This window comes from Callospermophilus lateralis, chromosome X, assembly GCF_048772815.1.
Source record: "Callospermophilus lateralis isolate mCalLat2 chromosome X, mCalLat2.hap1, whole genome shotgun sequence".
NCBI lineage: Eukaryota > Metazoa > Chordata > Mammalia > Rodentia > Sciuridae > Callospermophilus > Callospermophilus lateralis.
The window spans coordinates 108,785,876-108,809,739 of record NC_135325.1 but is presented as its reverse complement, the minus strand read 5'-3'; the positions used below and the strand labels follow the sequence as shown (position 1 = coordinate 108,809,739).

At 37.7% G+C, this 23,864-nt stretch overlaps 1 protein-coding gene across 1 annotated transcript in view; it reads left to right on the top strand.

Moving 5' to 3' along the window:
* Gpc3 (glypican 3) overlaps positions 1-23,864 on the top strand; it is a 391,686-nt gene that overhangs the window by 206,749 nt on the left and 161,073 nt on the right. The window contains exon 3 of the mRNA XM_077106976.1: positions 4,745-5,439. Within this exon, the coding sequence (XP_076963091.1) occupies positions 4,745-5,439 (695 nt within the window). The remainder of the gene's footprint in view (positions 1-4,744; positions 5,440-23,864) is intronic.

Here is a 23,864-nt window from a genome sequence, read left to right as displayed (position 1 = left end):
CTTTAGAAGTTTTACTTGGGCTAGGTATGACAGGAAGTCTAGAGGATCCTGAATTATCTAACTGCTCTTCCTCCAGTTATGTCAAGCTTTAGTAAAGTATATATTCTATAAAGAGCAAGCATTTGTTGTGGCAAAATGATCATGGAGTATTTAAAAATTATTAATTTTCCCTTCCCTGCCTGAAAAAACAAGATTTTTCTTGGATCTTCACTGTGAGAACTTTGTTGTTTCTTGAGGTAAATCCCATTCAAGTATGGGGGGGATCCATAGGTCTGGGATCCCAGGAAGTTTTAATTTTCAAACTAGTCCATACTCAAGCTCTAGCGATTTATTAAAACTATTTGTGTACCAACATTATATTCAGGCCCTGGCCTTTAGCTAGAGATCATTACCTTGTGTGAGTCACTTAACTTCTCAGCCTCGATTTTTCTCACCAGCATAATAAAAGTATTTCCAAACATATATGGTTTATGTCAAAGCAATTAGAGGACAGATATGAGAAAGTTTACCCCAGATACTGGCATGCATTACGGGTACCTCATAAAGTTTATATTTCTTTTTTTCATTAAGGTATCTGTGCTTGAAAATAAGAACTATTTTTAGTTGAGTCAATTGAGAGGCGTTTATCCTAGGAATATAAAATGTTGTTAGGATTGGGCTGTAGCTTAATGGTAGAGCACTTGCCTAGCATGCATGATGTCCTGGATTCATCCCCAGTACTGAAGTAGACAAGAAATAAAAAGAAAAGGAAATGTCTTTTTACAAAATATTTTCCATTCTTACAGTGCCAGGAAAACTGCCTTGAAAAAAATAACCTGCTTCTATAAGGACTTTCTTATTCTATGGGGCTTGAAAGAGATTCCATGGTTCATTTATTCTCTTCTTCCAAGTATACTTTTTTTTTTTTTTTTTTTTTAATTCTCAGTCTGTTTCTGAAAATGTCCGTAAAAGCACATCTCCTCTGTCTGGGTGTGAATGCAGGTACATCAGCACCCAATACTAAGGATAATTATTTTGCTGCTATAATAGGCTATATGTCCTAGGGGGTAGGATAAGAAGTTATTGAACCACTTAAGGAGTTATGATAGCCTGGTTGTACACTTCATCTGTCAGACTACATCTGGAGAATCCTGTCCTCTTTTGAGCACCATAATTTAAGGAGGACATTGACAAAACTACAGCATGCCAAATATTGGTGACCAGGAGGGTGATAGGGACATCTAGAAACCTAGAAAACTTGCTATATCAGAATGTGTATTAACTCAGTTTATTAAATCTATTTTTATATATCATGTATATTTCAATATGCTGAAATAATGAGAATATTTTCTATTCAGTTCCAAATTTTTCATAATAGCTCTGATTTTACAATCATTTGTTTCAATATTTCCTGGTCATATATATTGACTTTGTCCCAGGAAAGAGAGAGAGAGAAAAGCCTCCCCTAGCTGAAGTGTACATTCTAATCAGACCCCCAAAAAACAATGGAGCAAACTGCCTTATGATTATTTTAGCCCTTGGCTTCATTTCATGAAACCTGAAGTTGCCTAGAAAAGTTTTCCTTTTCACCTCCTGTTGGTTCCTATATGTCCCCCAAGAGCCTTTGCTTGAGTACTTATAGTTTGGTCTGTTGTCCTGTGATATAGAAATAAGAGGGTGGGGCAAAACCCAGAGATGTGCTAAATGGATTCTGAGCTATGGAATTTGGAGGAAAGCACATGTGTGAACCTGAGTTTTGATATGGGCCCCCAGCCCTTTCCCCGTGCAATATGTATTCTTGTTTTTCTTTCTGCAGAAGAGTTCATGATCTTTTGTTATTTTCTTTTTTTATCGATCCAGAGTGTAGTAACAGAAACTTAAAAAAAGGATAGAATCTATGGGATTTCCCTACCATATATCTTGTTCATTAGAGAATAAATGCACTGTGTATTTCATATAAAATTTGCCTTGTGAAGAATATATTTATAGTGCCTTGGATAATTGAGATCTACAGGGGTTGCATCTCTGTATCGCTCTTCTTTCTTCTCTTACTTCATGGTGCCCCAAGGCAAAGGTGCAAGCGACACTCTGCTTTATTGGCCTTTGGGCTGCAATTATGTCTACTACATTTCCATTCAGAAAGGAATGGAAATTTCTCATTACCTAGTGAGAAAATAATGAGTTTAAAACAGAACTTTCTACAAAAGTTTTTGAGAATGTGTATTGGCTATGGGTCTGAGGACAGCTAGATTGCATATGTCCTCAGGAGAGACCAGTGTGTTGATTACTTCTGTTTTGCAGCTGTATGACCCTGTGGAAGTCCTCTCACTCTGTGGAGACTCAATATCATCATTCGTAAAATGGGGCTATATTACCAAATGTGCCTATATGAATATATCACAATATCACAAAGAATTCCACTATCACATACAATGATAATACACTAATATTACATAATACACTAATATTATGCCAGAAAAGACCTGTCATAATATACATGCAAAAGTTTTGCACACTTTAAACCATCTATCTTATGAATATGTTTTTTAATAAATGGACATAATACCTTTATTTTTTATTTTTATGTGGTTCTGGGGATCAAACCCAGTGCCTCATGCATGCTAGGCAAGCGCTATACCACTGAGCCACAACCCTGGCCCCATGAATATGTCTTTTTTTTGTTTGTTGGCAGTATTAGAGATTCAACCTGTGGCCTTGTGCATTCTAGACAACATTCTACCACTGAGTTACACCCCAGCCTTTTAAAACCTTTTTTTAAAAAAACAAAAACTTGTTTTTGAACAGTGCCTCTCTAAGTCACACAGGCTGTCCTCAAACTTACTATCTCCTGCCTCAGCCTCTCAAGTAGCTAGAACTACAGGCATATCTGGAATTACAGGCTTGTATCACCATGCCCAACATCCTTGCAAATATTTCAAAGACAAGAATAGTGTATCATTTATTTCCATCTAGGTAGTGCTTTTGTACCCCCAGTATCTGGCACAGAACCCAATATGAAATAAATGATTGCTAAGTGTAATTAAAATGAATAAAAACTTTTAAATCCCAAAATTTCTGATGATTTTAACGAATTCATTGACTGGTCCTTTGTATTGACCTCACCTACCTTTTACATTCAACGATTAAGAATTAAGTAGTATGTGGAGCTAGGAAGTTTGTTGCAACATAGATAAACATGTTACAAATTGCTTAACATTATAAACAAAACAAACAAATGAACATGCAGTAATTGATGGAAAGAAAGATATTTCCCCCAGGTCCCACAGGTGCAAAACAGAAATAATCAGCACAAAATAGTGTCTCCCCATGACAGTTACACTTGAGCTGCCCTTGGACCTATAGCCAACACACATATTCTCAAAAACCTTTATAGAAAGTTAAGATGTGTTGAAAAATCATGTTTCCTCAAGTGGACTTAGAAGCTCTACAGAATTGCACTGGCATCTGTTCAACATTGCTGGGCATGTCATAAGCCCAAGGGAAGAATCTAAGGAGCATGTTCTACCTTGTGAGGGATCTAGGGCAGATGGTGATGACACAACCTAGAGCTCACTTCTGCCACAGATGACTGAAATGTTGGACTAAGTGATCCCAAGGAACTGCTGAAGTACAGTTCCCTCTAGTAGTCTGAAAGTGGTAATAATTTGATTTTTCAAGGCTCATGAATTGGCATCATTTGGAATACATCTGTTATGGACCTTTGTATTTTGGAAGGAATTGAAAGTACTAAGTTAATTTTAAACTTCTCAGGAAACTTAGGTTCTTGTTTGCTTGTTTTAAAACTCTCGTTTCTTGAAAAACCTATTACTATAGTTGTTTTTCCTTCACTTATATAAATGCATAACTCTGATTATTTTGGATAATGTGTTTAGAAATGTTGGTTTGGAGAAAATAAGATGGTGATATTACTACTTTGTCTCTCAGACCAATGACACTAATTGGGCCTTATGCCAATGGGTTGGGATAGCAGATGTAATCATGAATTCCTGGTCTCTGTGGAGTAGATAAGGCTTCCAAATCATGTGAAAGCTGAACTTATGAAGGAAGCTTCACACTTGTCTTTCCAGATGTTCAGCTTGCAATTATTTTCAGTATCAAATATATAGATAAGTGCATGAATTGTTTTTCCCATCCAGATACTCTTTCAGTTGATAAATTTCATTTCCAGGTCCAGCAGTCTGGCTGATAGCTCCCTTTAAAGCTATCTGGAGAAGATCTACCCAAAATGATGAAATTCATGATAACTTTTATTCTTGGCTAATAACTTGCCTCTCCCCCAGGGCTGAACAGGCTTAAATTGTTATGTGAGTTTATACAGTGTGTGGTTTGTTGTCAAATATTTATCTCTGCCTAAGAATGAAATATTCTGAAATATAATTTCTTTTTATATGAATAAATCAATGAGAGAAAGAGAAATAATTTCTCATTTAGCCAATTTTTAATCAATATTTTCATGAAAGGCTGAAATGTTAACTGAATCCCAGCTTTTGTCATTTGAAACATAATTTGTGTGTTTAAGAATTTATGTGCACATCAGAGTTTGGTCATGATGTTCAGAAAGGAAAATTGATTTATAGGAGCAAACAATTGCAGGAATAGAGGCAATGCCAGAAATGAATGCGAGTCAATTATTTAAGGCAAATGGGATCTTAATCACCACAGCAATAGAGAAATCTCAAATTCAATTACACCCTGGCTTTTCATGTTTTAATTTGTGGGCATTTCTTTATCTCTTATTTTACAGAGGCCTTTGAAATTGTTGTTCGCCATGCCAAGAACTATACCAATGCCATGTTCAAGAATAACTACCCGAGCCTGACCCCACAAGCTTTTGAATTTGTGGGCGAATTTTTCACAGATGTGTCTCTCTACATCTTGGGTTCTGACATCAACGTGGATGATATGGTCAATGAACTGTTTGACAGCCTGTTTCCAGTCATCTATACCCAGCTAATGAACCCAGGCCTGCCTGAGTCAGCCATCGACATTAACGAGTGTCTCCGAGGAGCAAGACGTGACCTGAAAGTATTTGGGAATTTCCCCAAGCTAATCATGACCCAAGTTTCCAAGTCACTGCAAGTCACTAGGATCTTCCTTCAGGCCCTGAATCTTGGAATTGAAGTGATCAACACAACTGACCACCTGAAGTTCAGTAAGGACTGTGGCCGTATGCTCACCAGAATGTGGTACTGCTCTTACTGCCAGGGACTGATGATGGTGAAGCCTTGTGGTGGTTACTGCAACGTGGTCATGCAAGGCTGTATGGCAGGTGTGGTGGAGATTGACAAGTACTGGAGAGAATACATCCTGTCCCTCGAAGAACTGGTGAATGGCATGTACAGAATCTACGACATGGAGAACGTCCTGCTGGGTCTCTTTTCGACAATCCATGATTCCATCCAGTATGTCCAGAAGAATGGAGGCAAGCTGACCACCACTGTGAGTAGTTTTCAGTGGACGGGGATTTACTAGGGTAGGGTGGCCTGTGTAGTAGCTGGTGCTGATAGAAGTGAAAAAATCAGAGTGGGCAAGATGACAGGTAGACTAAATGACCTTACAGAGCTAGATAGTGTTAGAACTGCAAGCTATGGAGTCATCAAACCTGGTTTTGAGTTATAGCTCCACCTACTTCTTTGCTGTGGAACCTTGGGGAGCCATTTTATCTTTACGAGCCTCATTTTCCCAATTCATGAAATAGGGAGAAAAAGAATATCTTCTTCATAGAGAATAGCATGTGTTAAAGCACTTAGTATCTGTCTGGCACATGGTAAGTCTTTAATAAATGTGAGCTGTTATAACTATTATTGTCAGTTTTAGTAATTGTCATGACAATCCTGTGAAGTGGGAGGTATTATCTCAATTTTATAATCAAGGACACTGAAATTTAGTGAAATTGCAGCTTGTCCAAGGACACCCATTTAGTTAGTGGAAGAGCCACAATTCAGAAATTGATTGGTTCTCCCTTTAATTTGGTTATCATCACTCTTTCTGATCCTGATTTCACTCGTGCTCTTAATTATGTATACTGCATTGCTATGTTGAGTAAAGAATTTGAGCACAAAAGACCCACCTAATACCCACTAACTAAACCTACACAAGAATATAAGAAAAGCAAAACATCCATATTTCCATATATATATATATATATATATATATATATATATATATATATTAGGTTTGATAATAGCAATATTTAAGCCTGATGGGATTTGTGTTGGGGAAAGGACATTTCTGGAAGTGAATCAGCTAGTTTCTTGGTTTCAGTCATTGTTTGTCAGAAAACCACAGAATGTACCCTTCCAATGCAGAACAGAGTCAGCCAAGAGCTACCAGCCAGATCCCCTTGAGGTACTGATTCCTGAATACTGCCAGGTTTTTAGGAGGAGGTGGCAAAATAGTAGAACATACTATCCTTCTTGAGCTCCTAGTACAGCTCAGGTACTCTGCTGGCTGGTATATATAATATTTTCCAATAACCCATGAGATAGGCCATAATATGATTCCCATTCTACACTAGAGGAAATCAAGCTTAGAGAGGTTAAGGGCCTTGTCCAAGATCTCAAAGCCAGGTAAGTGGGTTTTGTCACTTATGTGGAATCTAAAAAAAAAAAAAAAAATAGAAGGGGAACTAGTAGAAAACATGAAAAGTATCAAGGGGAGGGGAAGTGGGAAAAGAGGGAAATAAGGATGTGGACCCAATCAAAGCATGTTATGTGCATGTGTGAATTTGTCACAAAAATCCTGTTATTTTGTACTGTTAATTATAATAATTTTTAAAAGCTGGTTAAGTGGGAGGAGCTAGGATTCAAACCCAAGCTTGGTTGGCCTGGTTTAGCTTCTATATAGTACAGCTGCTATGTATTCTGAGCCATTGCTTATCCAGAATGTGGAGAACAGATTGGGCCATTTAGCCTTGTCTTTAACTCTGGAAGTACAAAATGATAGGGGTAATTGGGTTCTTTGGTGAATTAAATGAGGAAGGAGGACAGAAATGATGCAACCTTCGGCATGGCTACTTATGGGGCTGCTATAATTGCCCCATTCACAATGTTAGCCATTTAAAACACATTTGCTGAAAAAAAATTTACAGTAAAATGAACAGAAATGCCCTAACGATGGTGTTCTTCAGTGGCTAATTATTCCCTTGACTGCTTTATAATTTGAGGCTAGATTCTGGGTCCTTATGCAAAAGTAAATTTCATAGAACTAGAAAAATGAAAAATAAATGCATTCATATGTTCATTCACTAATACTGATTGAGAGTCCACTGTGTGTTAGATAGAAAGCAAGGGTACCAGGAGTGTAAAAATGCTTTTAGCAAGAGGAAAAATAAGATGAAAAGGTTAAAGTCAAAAGGTTGCCTTTGATAATGGTCATTTGACAGCCACATAGTTGATCTTGAAAATGTGTCCTGTAGTGCTTTTATTGGGGGGGTTACCAGAGATTGAACTCAGGGGGCACTCAACCACCAAACCACATCCCCAGCCCTATTTTATATTTTATTTAGAGACAGGGTCTCACTGAGTTGCTTAGCGCCTTGCTTTTGAAGAGGCTGGCTTTGAACTCGTGATCCTCCTGCCTCAGCCTCCCAAGCTGCTGGGATTACAGGTGCACACCGCCGCGCCCGGCTCTGTAGTGCTGTTAAACAGAAAAAAATATGAAGTGGGGGAACTGGTAAGGAATTAATTACATTGTTCTGATGAGGCTGTAGACATGAAAGTTTACTGAGTAAACATTTATTAAGCTCTGCTTTATGCATGGCCTTTTGTTAGGTGCTGGGTATCCAAAACTACGCAAGACATAGTTCTTAATTCTTGTTGGTGGACAGACGTGTAACTGACTAAATTTTACCATAGTGAAAATTTCATTAGAATGTGATTATTGAACAGGCTGTGAGAAATTTGCTAGCTGAATCTCATAGATTTACAAATGAAGAAATAAAGTTCTGGGAGGCTTACCCAAAGTTAGATAATAAATGAAAGAGCCAAAAGTAGAATCTAAGGTCTTCTGCTGCTACAATCTAATACTCTGTCTTACCATTTTGTCCCCCATTGGACCCTTCCAGACTTTCACTCTAGAAGCTCCATTAGGATTTTGCAAAGACATATTGAACTTATGTTAGATAGCTATTTCAGGTTTCCAAACCTGCTACATTTTAGGTGCATGTATGTATGTGTGTGTGTGTGTGCGCGCTTGTGTGCATGCACATGTGCACATATGCGTGTAAGGGGAGTACATTTTATGTCATTATCATTCAGGAGGAAAAGTCTTGGCTGTCAAGAGGTGCTCAGTGATGCAGTCCCTTTCTGTTGCCATTAAGGGCCTGATTGCTCCCAGCTCCCAGCTGGTTATGAGAGTGTGAAGTCTGCCATCCCCTGGGAATGCCCACACTGAAGTAGAAAGTGAATGTAAATTCTGCCTGGTTCCTTAGACTTCACCAAGTCTAAGGAATATGTATCAAATGATGAGGGTGGGAGAATCATTGCCCATGTGCTTTCCAGCCTATGTTCTGTATGGGCCATAAAGGGGCAGGGCCATTTATAGACATGAGAGGAAGTGAGGGCTGGGTAGACTGCAGAACTCTGTTCATGTAAACAAATCTACATAATGCCCCAAAGCAAAACCTGACTTAAAGCTAAAGCATTAATGAGATTCTGCTGGAGCATCCTTTACCTTCTTGTTGTGATAAAATGGAAAACCCTGCCAGTCAGTCCTGCAGTTGTAATGAGAGAAAAAAAAAACTGGAGGATATCTCATGAAAATAGAAGGAAGGCCAGTAGAGTAGAGGAAGGGGATTTGGGGAGGGAAGAGGCGAGGAAAAGGATAGGTACTGGGAATGTAGTGAGAGACCTCTTTCAAAATGTGCTCGATAAGCTGGGCCAATGTTTTTAGCTAGTATGAGATTAGGTCTGCCAAGCAGGGATTTTTAGTGGCTACTATCCATCCCAGATTGTGATCGATGTTTTGGCCTACTAAGTGAATGTGACACTGTTACATGCTTATAAGTGTAGGTTTTTAGTGTTTTAGTTTCTCCTAGGATAGTTATCAGTCCCTCAGACTAGCAAGTGAAGGCATGCAGACAACTGTCGGGGTATTGTCTGTAGCTGCACCCCTGGAGGTGGTAAGTATCCATATGTCTATGGAGAGACCAGAGAACTTGTCATAATTGAAATGATAGCTTTGGGAACATGATAAGTAATCACTAAACCCCATATCAGTAGCTTTCTTACTACATAATTCTAAGTGTCAAATGGACAATGGGTTTTTCTTAAACTAGCTTTTGTAGTCCTGGGGATTGAACCCAGGGCCTTGCACATGCTAGGCAATACCATTGAATGACATGCCCAGAATATCATTCTAGACATGACCCTTAAGCTTATTCTTAAGTATCATGATCTCTTAATGTTATTTTAGTCCAAAGAAATTGAAGAAAAATATTAGAAACTATATGTGTATGCATAGGAGGAGGAATGAGGGAGAGAGAAAAATTATACTGAAAAGTCCAGAAAGTATTAGTAAGGGACTGTGAATAGGTCTGTGTTGGCTTTTCATATACATTTACAACCTAGGATAAATATCTTGGCTCAAGTGAATATTGAGTAAGTCTTTAATAGTATTTGGGTGAAAGTATCACTGTTAAATTTATTAGCATATTATTGAATCCCACATTTTATACCTTAAAGCAACTACAGATATCTGCAGTTTGCAATGCATATATTTTCAGCATTGTTGTAACACTCAAATTGTTGAACAACTCCCTTCTTTTAAAAATGTGGGCTAAAGGGTTGTGGCTAAGTGGTAGGGACTTGCCTCTCCTGCCTGGGGCACTGGGTTGGATCCTCAGCACCACATAAATAAATAGATAGATAAAATAAAGATATTGTGTCCATCTAAACGTGGAAAAAAATTTTAAATGTAACTAATTTCTGGGTATGGTTGTGCACACCCATAATCCCAGCAATTCGGGAGACTGAGGCAGAAGGATTGCAAGTTTAAGACCAGCCTACACAATTTAGTGAGACCCTGTCTCAAAATAAAATAAGAAGTGCTGGGGATGGAGCTCAGTGGTGGACCTCTCCTGGGTTCAATCCCCAGTACCACCAAAAAGTGATTGTTCTTATTCTGAAAATAATTTTGAGTGTCCTTCCATATACCTATGTGTAGACTACATGCATAGCCATTGCATATTTCACATAAAATTCATTCATTTATTAAGTGAGTAATAATCGGCGTGTTGGATGTTTAATCCTTGCACAGAAAGTTTCTCAGAACTTTTACAAATTTGCTTGCTTTTTTTACCCCTCCCCCAAAGCAATTGCTCACATATCCTTGAAAGGATGTTTGCACTTTGTTTTGCCACCTGTATTCATGTACTTGCTTTATCAATTCATCTCGGCAGGTCTCTGTGTCAGTGCTTCCTCTCTAGGATTTCATGACCTTGTCTTGTTATAATACTTCCCTTGAATGTTGTGCAAAATTGCAACTTTTTGAACCATTACTATTTCTCCCTTTCTGTACTCATTGTAGTACCCATTTTAGCACTATTTGAAAGATGATTCATTTCAGGAAACTTTTATTGAGCATCTAATTGTGGAACCACTATGGTAGACATCGGGGGTCATAGGGAGTATCTGGAAAGATGACCATGAATGACCTTGTTGCTGCATTCAGGACTCATTTGGGTAGTAGGTGGAAGAGCTAGGATTCAATGCTGGATCTGTCCAACTCCAAAACTCATTCTCTTAAACCATTACTCTATATTATTTTCTCAAATAGTTTCACTCTCTCCTCACTAGACTCTTCATTCCCCAAACACAAGCTAAATGGTTTTTTATTATATTATTTAATATCCTGCATTATTCTCTACTGTTTTTCCAGCTGCACAGTTTTTTAGTTCATTCTCTTTCCTTGGAGACTTTTCCTGTAGAATTTCCCAATGAAGTACTAAAAGGCAATGAGGGTTTTTTTTAAATCTTCCTAACACTTAAAGGCACAAAGTAATTTGTAAGAGAAGAAGGAGTGTTTGTGATGGGAGGTGAAGGAAGTTCCAGTCACATAGGTCTCGGGCTTTGCCTAGAATCCATGTGAATAGTGCCTGTGATTAGGAATAGGTTATCTTCCAGTTGCAATGTTGAGAATCTACCCATTAGACCAACAGGTAGTTTTTTAAAAATATTTTTTAAGATGTTGATGGGCCTTTATTTTGTTCATTTATTTATATGCAGTGCTGAGAATTGAACCCAGTGCCTCACACATGCTAGGCAAGCGCTATATCACTGAGCCACAACCCCAGCCCCCAACAGGTAGTTTTTAATGCATTTGCCTTTGACTCTGAATATTAAGGTCAGATCCAGATTTTCATTATGAGGTTTCCTTGGATAGTAAGTAATATTGCCTCTTGAGAACCTAACATACTCTAATATATAAGTACATCCATTTCCCTTGCTAGAATCTCTCAAGATATCATCAGTGAAGTCAGTATTTATTTATGTGTGGTAGGAAGCTCCAGGAAAGATTCTCTGGTTGATCCTCAATAATAATTCACTCTATCAAATTCTTATATTTTGCTGTCTCTGTGAGTGAGTGTAACTCATCAGAATTTCCAAGATTAGCGTTACTTTCCTTTCCACTTTTGAAGGCTGAGGTCATTTCTCAGGTGTCAAATTGTCAGTGTTTTTCTCCACATGCTATCATTTTGGACTTTCATATTTTTAGTCTCAGATAGCAATACCTAGTCTGAATTTATACAAGCCATTTTCAGTACCAAGTGACTTGAAAGTGACAAAAACCAAGTCAATGGCTCACTACTGGATTAGTGTCTGCAGGTCAGTACCAGAACTGCAGTAAGCAACTTTACATGAGGTCCATTTCTGGAAGACAAAGATGTTTATTGGTTGCTCTCCTTTTTTTTTCTTCTATTGGCAACAAAAATAGCTTTGGTGGTTTCTGTCTGGAAAGGGTTTTTAAACACAGATGAACTACTTATTGAAAGAATATAAAATAAAAATTGGCACCACCTTTTAGACACTAATGTTAATTTCAGGGCAAGTTCCAAAATTAATCACACAAGAAAAGCTTTTATAATGTTTAATATAATCTTGCAATTTTATACAAATATATGTATATGTACATATGTATATATATATTATGTGACATATTAGGAAATTGGTTGAACTCTTCACAAACCTAGAATTGCTTATTTTTGTCTTGGCAAGAAGTGGCAACATGTATTTTAGTAAGCTTTTTATCACTGTGACCAAAATATTCAACAAGAACAACCTAGATGAGGAAATCATTTATTTTCACTTACATTTTCAGAGGTTTAGTCCATAGTCAGCCTTCTCCATTGCTTTATGCCCAAGGTGAAATAGAACATTGTTACCGCTGTTTACTGGTGACAAGTTCTTGCTTCCTCTAATGCTGAAGTATAACACCAGAGAAGCACACTGAGGCAAGTGTAGAGAGGAAGCTTTATTAAAGCATAGCAGAAAAGACTTCCTCCCTGACGAAGAAGGAGGAATCCGTGGAAGAGGGAGGTTTTTCCTTTTTTATATATCTAAGGTCTTCTTTTAGTCCTCCCACATTCCTGTTCTTTGTTTCCCTCTATCCTGCAGTGATGGGGGATGCAGGTAGGAAGGCCAAAAGGTGAGAGATTGGTGAACTGATGGGGCAGAGAGGAGTAATCTGGGCAGGAAGGGCCTGGAGTGGTTTGATTAGCACCCCCCCCCCATTTGCTGGCAGCTACTTCCTTAACAGTTCTTTAGGATGGGTTCTGGGCCTTGGGGTCATTAACATTTCAGTTTCCCCAGGTGTTGTTCTGGTTTCCTGGGCTCAGATCAGACTCCATCTTCCTTATCGTACTCCATATTAGACCTGATTTACCAACTACACTAACTACCTATCTTTAAATCTGACTTCAACATCATGACAGGAAAGCATGGTGGAGGAGTGCTGTTCACCTCATGGTGTCCAGGAAGCAGAGAAAGAGAGAGAAGGGGAGGGGTCACAGGAAAGATGAACCCTTTCAGGACAAGCCCCCAATGACCCACCTACTCCAGCCATCTCCCACCTACTTACCTAAAGTTACCACCTAGTCCATTGAACTAGGATGCATCGATTAGGTTACAGCTCTTGCAATGTAGTTATTTCACCTCTAAACATTCTTGCATTAACACAGAAGCTTTTTTGGGGGGGGCCCTTCATATCCAAACCATTACAGCATTATTTCTACTTGTTTATATCTTCTCTTTATTTCTACTTTGTTATGTGTTATTTCTTTCTCTTTTTCGTGGTCTGTGGACTGGTGTGGTTCTCCAAGAACTGTGACAGATCTCGGATTTTAGTCCCAGTTGCAAGTTAGGTGGCAACTAACAGATGCCATGATTTCATGGGGGCTAGTTAAAGTCTTGAGACTCCGCAGATGGTGATCTGTTTATTTCTCACAGCAATGGAAGTAGCAGAGTATACGCATTTGTGTCACATCTGCAAGCCCCAATTCCCACAGGGTAAGTCAAAAAGGGCTGGATGACTCCTGTGCACACAGTGAGTCGCATTATAGTGGGTGGTAAATCCATGTACTCTTTTCTCTGAAAAGAGACACTGTCTTCCAAGGATGTTCACTATACAAAGACATTTGAAAAATAGTTTGGAACAAAGGGAAGTCACTGCCTCTGTAAGGCATGCAAAAACACAAGATATCCGTGGAGAATTGTCTTCCAACTCACAGCCTCCCAGTGTTAGATGGCTGCAAGAGCCTCCCACATTCTAAAGGCTTTTGGAAGACCAGGCAAGATCCTCCAAAGGTTAGGTACTCTGGAAGTTAGAAGATAATTAGCTCAACTCCAACTGGTTGGCTAAAAGAAGTGCTATGTGCCACCTGTTGGCACATAGCAGAAGACACATCCAAAGACTGAGAACAGTGGCAATTTTGTTACCTGTTCAGAGAATACAAAGAAGGTATCAAAGGGTACCTGATTGTTGCCTCTCCTTAGGTTTAGTAAACCCAGTTGGATGGCTTCTGGCTACTACCCTATTGCTCTCTCTGTTTCTCTGTCTCTGTCTTTTCCTTCCTCGCTTTTTCAGGCTGTGGAGTTGGGAGTTTTATATTGCTAAGTGATTTGACTGAAGGAAGCTTTCTCTTTTACTGCATTCAAAGGTGATGCAAAGGTGACCACAGGGTAATAAACAGATTCTTATCCGTGTCTGCTGGGAATGACAGGGAGGACTGATTTGTTCTCTGAGTACATTCAGAAAGGTTAGAAAGTCAGGGTTATTTGCCCAAGAGGGCAGAAGTCCAGGAAGACCTCCCCATGACCTGATATTCTGAGAACCTGTGTGCTCCCAGGACAGCAATGAGGGAGTCCACAATCCCTTTTTTGAAAATGTTAGATAGCCAGGCAATCACAATATGGTGAAAGCAGCCTTCTACTTTGTGAGGGTGGAAAAGCCCCTGGATACTCACTTTCATCATTACAAAAACTGAAATGCTTCAAAAATCATGGTGTCATGTGTACAGTGTGATACACAATTCTTCTGTGATTCCCTTTTTTCCACTTGGAGTAAAGTTACTTGGCATATGTAGTGCCACTCATTTACTCACAATAGTGCCACAGGTAACCCTGGCTCACTAGCCTCTTAGGCCTATGCATGTTGCTATCTTATGCTGGTCACTGGCAGAAAATGCTTTCTAACTTGGACCACTTCTTAAAAGGATCATTCTCCTGCTCCTACCTTAAAAATTGAAAACATATTTTGAACATCACAGATCCTTTTTTGGAAAGAAGCTGCACTGTAGTAAAATAATTCCATCAATGGAAGAGGCAATTTTAATATTCGCTGTAATAAAGAGTTTTCAAAAACGCCAACATGAGCAAATTCTGGGCAAATGACTTCCAGTGTGTTACAGCATTTATAAGATAAAATACAAACTTCATCATTAGCGGTAGCCATGATTTGCTAAGTGCCAAGTTTGGGGCACTATACTAGGACTTCCTGTTTACCATTCCATTCCTTGTTGGGGGGAATATTAATGGGGAAAAACAAATAACCTTTGTTTTGGTGAAAACACAGATTTCTTAATATCCTTTAAAAATGCCCCTTTAGGAAGGGCATAATCCAGTCAGGCTGCTTTTTTACTTCATAGGGACTGCAGTGTAGGGGGAGGGTTAATGCTGCTGCCTTCTTATTACCCAATTCAAATCCTTTCTGAAGAATATTTAGAAAGTGAATTAATTTTCCCTTTTTCATTCCACTCAGAATGCCTAAAACAGATAAAGTAGGAAACAGAGTCATTATATTTGGGTGCTGTCTATTATCATTTACTGACTGAGAGTCTATCTAAGCCTTTCTGCTTTTTGCAGATAATTAATTTTGTTCCTAAATGTAGGAAAGAGTGATTGTAATCAGTATGTTTGTACTTTCAGCCACAAATAGAGCCCATCAAAGATGTGCAGTACAAATAAACCTCATAAAATATGCAGCCCAAGCACCGCTTGAAGTTAATGTGCTATCTTTTTTTTTTCAAAGGAAAAAAATTATATATACATATACATATGATTTTTAAAAGTCATTCTTGGTATTCTTACATAGTTAATAGATGGATCTCTCTTTTTTAACTCAGACTCATGCTGTGAATTATTTTTATCATTAAATCTAGTATAGCACAGCTGAAGGGGACTTTGATTTGGCCCAGAAATCAACTTGTCAGCATATAGTTATTTCTCAGTTCTGGATGTGGGTTTCCTCATATGTTTGCAGAAAATTATAAATGATCAGATCTAAGTGAGAGGTTCAGTTTCACAAGATTAAACATAAAAGCATAGCATTTGTGAAGGAATTCCTCTGAAATCTTGGAAAGCATTTTCCCTTCAGTCTAGCTGCCAGTCCCACACCTGTGGCCAACTCCTATTCTAAGCCCATCCCTTCTTCCTCTCCTTCAGAATGGTGTCTTGCTCCATATTGCATTCGGGCCCTATACTCCATTTAGAGTGATGATGTTGGATCATGGTTTAGGCATCACAGGACGCCCTATTTCTGCTTCTCCTGGTTTTCTAATGTGTTCACTGTTTTGAGAAACAAACTTACTTCACTCTGCAAAATATTACTAGAATACTCTTTAAAAGGGAAGAAAGGTGGATCTCAGTCACTATGACAGTTGCAGGGAGAAATAGTGAAGTGTATATTGAACCTTATGAAATCACCTGCTCTGCATCATAATCAGAATTTTGATACAGGATCTCTGTCTTCTGCTATAGGTTAGTGGCCTTGGAAAAGCAACTTCCCTGTGTCAGTTTCTTATTCTTTACAGTGAGGAAGATGGTGATGATGGTGACAGTTATTCTTAAGCACTTGCTGTGCTCCTTACACAGTTCTAAGCTCTTTACATGGATCAACCCATTTAGTGTTTACAATAACCCTAAGGAGAAGAGAATTATCATTACCATTATTCTGGTTAAAGAACTGAGGCACAGACGTGGAAGTTGGTGCCAGTTACAACACTGCTGCTTCAGCTGCTTTCTACAGCAGGAGTTCCTGAAGTATATCTCTTGCCCAGTCTTAGAATATATGGGCAGAGGGCTGAGGTTGTGGTTCAGTGGTAGAGTGTTTGCCTCACACATGTGAGGCACTGGGTTCGATTCTCAGCACCACATAAAAATGAATAAACAAAATAAAGATATTGTGTCCATGTGTAACTAAAACATATTTTTTAAAAAAGAATATATGGGTAGGGCCTGGCCTTGGATGCAGGTTCTTAGTTGGTGGGAAGGAGGCAGGATGGGAGCCAGAAATTGCTCAGGGCCTTTCATTCTTGCCAATTCTCTCAGTTATTATTCATCCTGTTTTCTACTTGTGGCCTTGAGAATTGCATGGAAAATTCCAATGGGCTTAACTTTTCTTCCTCATACTTGTATTAATTAATCCTAATTAGATTTTTCTAAATCTGCTTGGAGCTAAGATCTCCCCCAGGATCAGTGCCTATTTAATTTACCTTCTTTTTTATTTTTAAAAATTCATTCTTGATGAGCTTAGTCTTATAAGATGCTTTAAAAGATATATAGCACTTACATTTTCTCTCTTTCAGATCAGAAATCCAAAAACGGTGAAATCCCAAGCTCTGTGGATTTCTTATTCTGCATTAAGCCATGTAATGATCTTTTCCCAAACATGGAAGGAGTTCCTGTTAACTGAGTTTCTGATTTACTCAACTGCTCATTCCCTTTAACAAATTCTTAATGCAAAATGAATGGGTTTCTTTTTTTAAGAGTCAATGGGTTTTAATTTTTTAGAAATTGGACATATTTGAATTTGTGCAAAAATGAATGGGTATCTTGACTGTAGCAACCTCATAGCAGATTTTTTTAAATTGTGAATATTTTAAATCATCTTTGAGTAGTCTCTTCACAACTTTCCAAACATAACATCTTTCAGACAAAAAAGCATGATTCTAAATTAGTGTCCTTACTCTGATTAAAAATAAAGCAATGATTGTGAAAAATTGGTATAATCAAACTTGACAGAAGCTATAGAATCCATGGTAGATTTCCTACCAGTATGAAAAGGATGTTAACAATCCCCAGATCACAGAGGGTGAAAGAATACACACTGGTGGAAACATTTCCCTCACACATCTGTGCATATAAAGTTTTAAAGTCTATTTCCTTCCCCACTGTTTATCCTGAATCTGTAATACATTGATTTAAAACAATTAATGCATGACTCAAACTGTTCTGCTCTAAAAGGCCTCATTCAGAATTGTCTCAGCTCTGGTTATCATTGACCAAAGACCATATGACATGCCAGGAATAATAAATTACAATAAACATTCATTTTTTAGTATTTTTAGTTATACATGGACACAATATCTTTATTTTATTTTATTTTTATGTGGTGCTGAGGATCGAACCCAGTGCCTCACATGTGCCAGGCAAGCACTCTACCACTGAGCCACAACCCCAACCCAACATTCATTTTTAATAGTGCCACAAAGAGAGTTTTCAGGTCAAAATTTTCAGCACAGCAATGGGTCAGCTTGGCATTGAAAGGAATGAAGTAAGAAAAGGTTGTGTGATGTAGGAAAAAGAACATGAGCTTTGTGAATTTAAGAGTATGACTCTCTACTCAGCCATTCCTTATCTCAGTGGCCCTGAGAATGTTATATAATCTTCATGAGCCTTCAATGCTTCAACTATCCAATGGGGATGAAAATGCCAGCCTCATAGATCTACTACAAATAAATTAACACTGCCTAGCCCTTAATAGCACAGATCTCCCCCAGGATCTTGTAACATGATCCATTTCATCCTCTGCAAAGCAAAGTAACTTTTTCTCCCTTAGGTGTTCCCTCATGTAGGGGTTTTTACCTTTGGTATCTTTCCATTTGAAACACCATAGATATTTACCAATCTCCTATGACAAGTGCTGTATGTTAAGAGCTCACAGCACAAATATGGTGATGGCACATGCCTATGATCCCAGCAGCTTGGGAATCTAAGCCTAAGAAGATTGCACGTTCAAAGCCAGACTCAGCAATGTAGACAGGCCCTCAGCAATTTAGAGAGACCTTGTCTCAAAATAAAAGATAAAAAGGGCTGGGGATGTGGCTCAGTAGTTGAGCACCTCTAGGTTCAATTCCTAGCACTTAAACATTTTTTTTCACAAAGTTAAACTAGTTGGGTTGTAGCAGAATTTCTGGATTCTTTTCCTAACATTAGAATGACTCAACATCTGAGGCTACTTGGCCACATCCTCCATACTTATCCAAAAGACTTGAAGTTTCTATTAGTCTTTGCATTCAGAACTTCATGTGTCTTTGAAGAAGCTTATTCAGTCTTTATGGCTATAGGCCTCTTCCTCCATTTCCTACCCCTTGCAATGAATAACCAGGAAGATCAATCATGTTTCCCCAGATGTTCAAGTAGATTGATTCCAAGCCAGGCAGACTAAGTTGAACACACACGTTTTCCAGCTGCTCACAGTGGTCTTCACAGAAGACTTCACGAATAAAGGGCAGTGTGATATATCTGGATTCCCGATGGGGATTTTTTTTTAGCATTCATCTTCTTTTGTTCTGGTTTAGTGCTGAAATCCTTGGGAGTAGAGGGAGGACTCAAGCTGTGTTTATGGCTCCTTTGTTTTGGAGTGTGAACTGTGCAGTATAATCCTAAATTGCTTTTGCTGGGTACCACTGTTAAATGATGATTAAATTTAAGTCGATATGAAAATGAATAGATGTCTAGTACATATCTTCGGGATAATTTAATGACATCCCCTTGTTTTAGACATTAACCTTTTATTAGATCTCTAAATGTTCTTGTTGGTTCTTATTTAGCCTTATTTAGTCTTCTCCCCTTTCTAATGAATGGCAACTCCTTTCTGATTCTTAGAATTTAGGTTACCACTGTATTCTTTGATGGAAAGAAAGGGAGAAAGCAAGGGGAGAAGTAGCTAACGGTATTTTAGGAGAATGTGAGGAAGATGGGAAATTAATCTGAGCATTTTGAAAATGACTTTTTCCAGGTACATGTCGTCTGTGGTATTTATTTAACATGATCATTGCCCCACTCATGCTAGCATAATAGAAATGTCTCAAACTAAATTTTTGAAAATAGAGAAAACCCCATTAGGTCTCAACCATAGTTTAATTACTATATTCTTAAATCAAACGTGTTAGTATGTGAAACTACAAGTCTCTTCTCCTCATCCCATAGTATACAATGTATTACATAGAGTGGGGATTTAATTTTTCCTCTTAAATGGAGCCAAAGAGTTCTTCCTTAGGATAGTGAGGATATTTAATTTTTTGCTCTTTGATTTTTCTCTCAAATCAAGTTAAAGAGTTCATCCTTAGGATAATGAGGAGCCATCAATGATCTTCCCCCCACAATATGAATCTCCCCCAACAAAATCAGAAGAGTAAGAATAAGTGCACCTTTTATTTTGACCTTCTCTTGTTATTGTTTTATAATAAACTTCACTTTTCAGTGCACTTTTAAGGTCACAGAAAAATTGACCAGAAATTATTGAGTTCCCATATGCCCTCTGCCTCCCACACGCACAATGCTCCTCATTATTGACGTCTCATACTAAGGTGGTACATTTGTTAAAGATGATGAACCTACCTTGACTCATTGTTATCACCCCAAGTCCATAGATTATATTAGGCTTCATCTTGGTGTGGTACAATCTTTGGATTTTGTCAAATGTATAATGACATGTATCCATTATCACTGTGTCATACAGTACCATTTCACTGCTCTAAAGTCCTTTTTGTTCTAATTCTTCATCTTTCAGCTTCCACTAACCCGTGGCAACCATTAATCTTTTTATTTTCTCCAAATTTTTACCTTTTCCAGAATTTCATATGGTTAGAATGATCTGGTATGTAGACTTTCCAGTTTGGGTTTTTCACTTACTAATATGCCTTTAAGGTTCCTCTAGGTCTTTTCATAGTTTGATAGCTCATTTCCTTTTAGTATTTAATAATATTCCATTGTCTAGAGCAACTTTTAGTATTAAATCAATTTAATTTCAAATCCAATGATTTGTTCCCATTGGGTTAGTAGCAAGTTATACCTCATTATTTCTTTGTTTTAAAATAGCTTTGTTAAGATCTAATTCTCATAGAATGCAATTCACTAATCAATCATTTATAGTATACAATACAGTGGTTTTTAGTGTATTCATGGAGTTGTGCAATCATCACTATAATCAATATTAGAATATTTTTAACATTCCAAAAGAAACTCTGAACCAATTAGCTGTCACTTCCCATTTACCTTTCTTTTTTATTATTTATTTATATGTGGTGCTGAGGATTGAACCCAGGGCCTCACACATGTTAGGCAAGTGCTCTACCACTGAGCCACAGCCCCAGTCCCCCATTCACCTCTCTTTCCCACCCCTGGCAGTCAGTCATTAATCTACTTTCTGACTATATAGATTTGTTTATTCTGGACATTTAATATAAATGAAATCATACAATATATGGCCTCCTACATCTGGCTTCTTTCACTTAGCACCAAGTTTTCAAAGTTCATTCATGTTGCATCATCTATCAGTACTTCATTTCTTTTTAAGGCTGAATTTATCTATCTAATATATATATATAATTTATAAATTATATATAAACATACATATAATTTATATATATATTTGTTGTTTAGTCATTATATATTGGACATCTTTTGCTTTTTTTCCTGCTTCTTAGTTGTATAGTGTTGCTATGAACATTTTTGCACAAATCTTTCTGTGGACATACATATAAACATTTTCAGGCTGGGGATGTGACTCAGTAGTAGAGCCACTTGCCTAGCATTCATGAAGCCCTGGGTTCAATCCCCAGCACTGAGAATATACCTAGGAGTAGAACTGTAGGTCATATGATAACTCTGTATTTATTTTTGAGGAACTGTCTAACTTTTCTAAACCAGCTGAATCATTTTCTTTTCCTACCAAAAAGGGCTTCAGTTTTTCTATGTCATCACTGCCAATTGTTATTATGTCTTTTTGATTACAGCTATCTTGTGGATTTAAGTGGCATTTCACTATGTTTTTAATTTGCATTTCCCCAATGACTAAAATGTTGAGTAATTTTTGTATGCTTATTAGTCAGATCTCAGATCTTCTTTGGCTAATAAGCCATTTTCAATTTTTAAACTGGGCTATTTGACATTTCATTGTTAAATTATAAGAATAATTTATATGTTCTGACATATTCTAGGTCTAGTAAGACCCTTATCAAAAGCATTATTTGCAAATATTTTCTCCCACTTCTCAGATGTCTTTTTACTTTCCTGATAATGTCCTTTAACATATGAGTTTATAATTTTTATGAAACCCAATTTATGTTTGTCTTTATGTGTCATATCTAAGACACCATTGCCTAATTCAAATTTAAGGATTAACACCTGTGATTTCTTCTGTGTCTTATAGATTTATCTCCTACAAATAGGTCTGTTATCCATTTTGAGTTAATTTTTGTATAGGGTTTGAGGTAGGGATACAACTTAACTTTTTAAAAAAATCTTTAATTGTAGTTGGACACAATACCTTTATTTTATTTGATTTATTTTTATGTGGTGCTGAGGATCCAACACAGAGCCTCACATGTGCTAGGTGAGCACTCTACCACTGAGCCACAACCCCAGCCCCCAGCTTAATTCTTTTGCATGTGAATATCCTGTCTGTTTTTCCTTTCCTTCCTTCACACACCTAATACAACATCTAGACTTCCAGTTTAGGGTAATAGCCAGAAACTCTACCCATGCCCACCCCAGCCAACTATCCTGGGCCCCATCCTTGGATTTTGAAGCAACAGCACAAGAGGAAAAATGATACACTTACATTGAATTTAACTTCCAAGATAATGTGCAATTTTTAAGAAGCAGCAAGTGGAGACATCTGTTTGTGGAGTGTTTTGTTTTAATTTTGCAGTGCTGGGACTCAATTCAGGGCCTTGCACATACTAGGCAAGTGGTCTACCACTGAGCTACATTGCCCAGCCTTATTTAGGAAGCTTTACTCTTCAGAACAAAACAGATTTGGGATTAAAAAAGAGGAAACAAATCTATCAACCCTGCATCTAGGAAGGCTTAACATAGACAAGATAGACATTCCTTGTTCTATCTTTTCAAACCAGGATAGGAAGATTTAGTTGGTCAAATGTGGAGAACAAGCCAGTAAAGTAGAAAAGTGAGTATTAGAAAAAGCAAATGAGATATGGCTGCCTTTTGTAAACACAGGAAAAACAAATGCTAAGTGGGTACTTTTGTAGCATCTGTGAGTTCTGGGATCAAAGGGAAAGTTTGTAAATACTTCAAGATGTTTGCTTTGTATTGCTTGGTTAATTGGCCAAATGAAAAATCAACTTATAGGGGAAAGTGAAATAGGTGTAGAAATATAGACAAATTATCCTGCTTGGCACATGCACATGTGTCCATAAAAGAAGATGTTGACCACAGAAGTTTCAACTCTTTTCTTGGGATAGGCCCCATGTAAATTCAGATTCTGCTCTGTCAGAGGCACTTCTAGAAGTATTCTCCCAATTCACAAGCTTCCCTTAATGATGTGTTCTTTAAAAATCATGGGGAAATACTAACCATGGGTTTGTACTGACCTTGGGTTATGGAAACTTCCTCCCTATTTCTGATCCTACAAAGTATTCTCTCTTCTCTTGGTCTCTCTTGCCTTTTACCTATGAGTTCTAGAGATGGTATGAAAGTTTGGGTTTCTTCCAAATTATTTCTTCTTTGGTTTACATATTTGTCAGAGAATGACATTTGGAAAAACCTTTAAAGATCTAGTCTTGTCTTTTCACTTTGAAGATGAGAAAACTGAGGCATATGATTTGAGACAAAGGGTTTACCAAAGATGAGCCAGTTAGTGTCAACACAGGGCTGAAACCTCTGGTTTCTGACAATCAGGCCAGTATTATTTCTGCTGTATCATCCATTTATTTGATAGGATATAGTGAGCATGCTTCTAAGGTTTTCCTTTAGAATTATTCTGTCTTCTACCTAAAAATATTCAAACTGCATCTAAGATGCTTCTTGATTTTCTTTGCTTTTTTACTGTAGGATTTGTAGAAATCACAATAGATGCATTATTAGTATAGATTTCAATGCATAGACTGTTATGAGCACTTTTATGTAAAGAAGAGAAATAAAATAGGCAGAAGATGAAATTTCTTGCAAGATATTTTTGGATCTGTGTATGTACAAGTTACCTGAGAAATTTTTTATAAGGAAGGAATCAAATATAAATATGCAGTTGAGATGAGGAGAACTCATGAAATATGGCTGGCTCACTATAGAAATAGTGAATAGAAATTGTCAGTCTCCTTTCTGTTTTAGACTCTTGCACAAGCC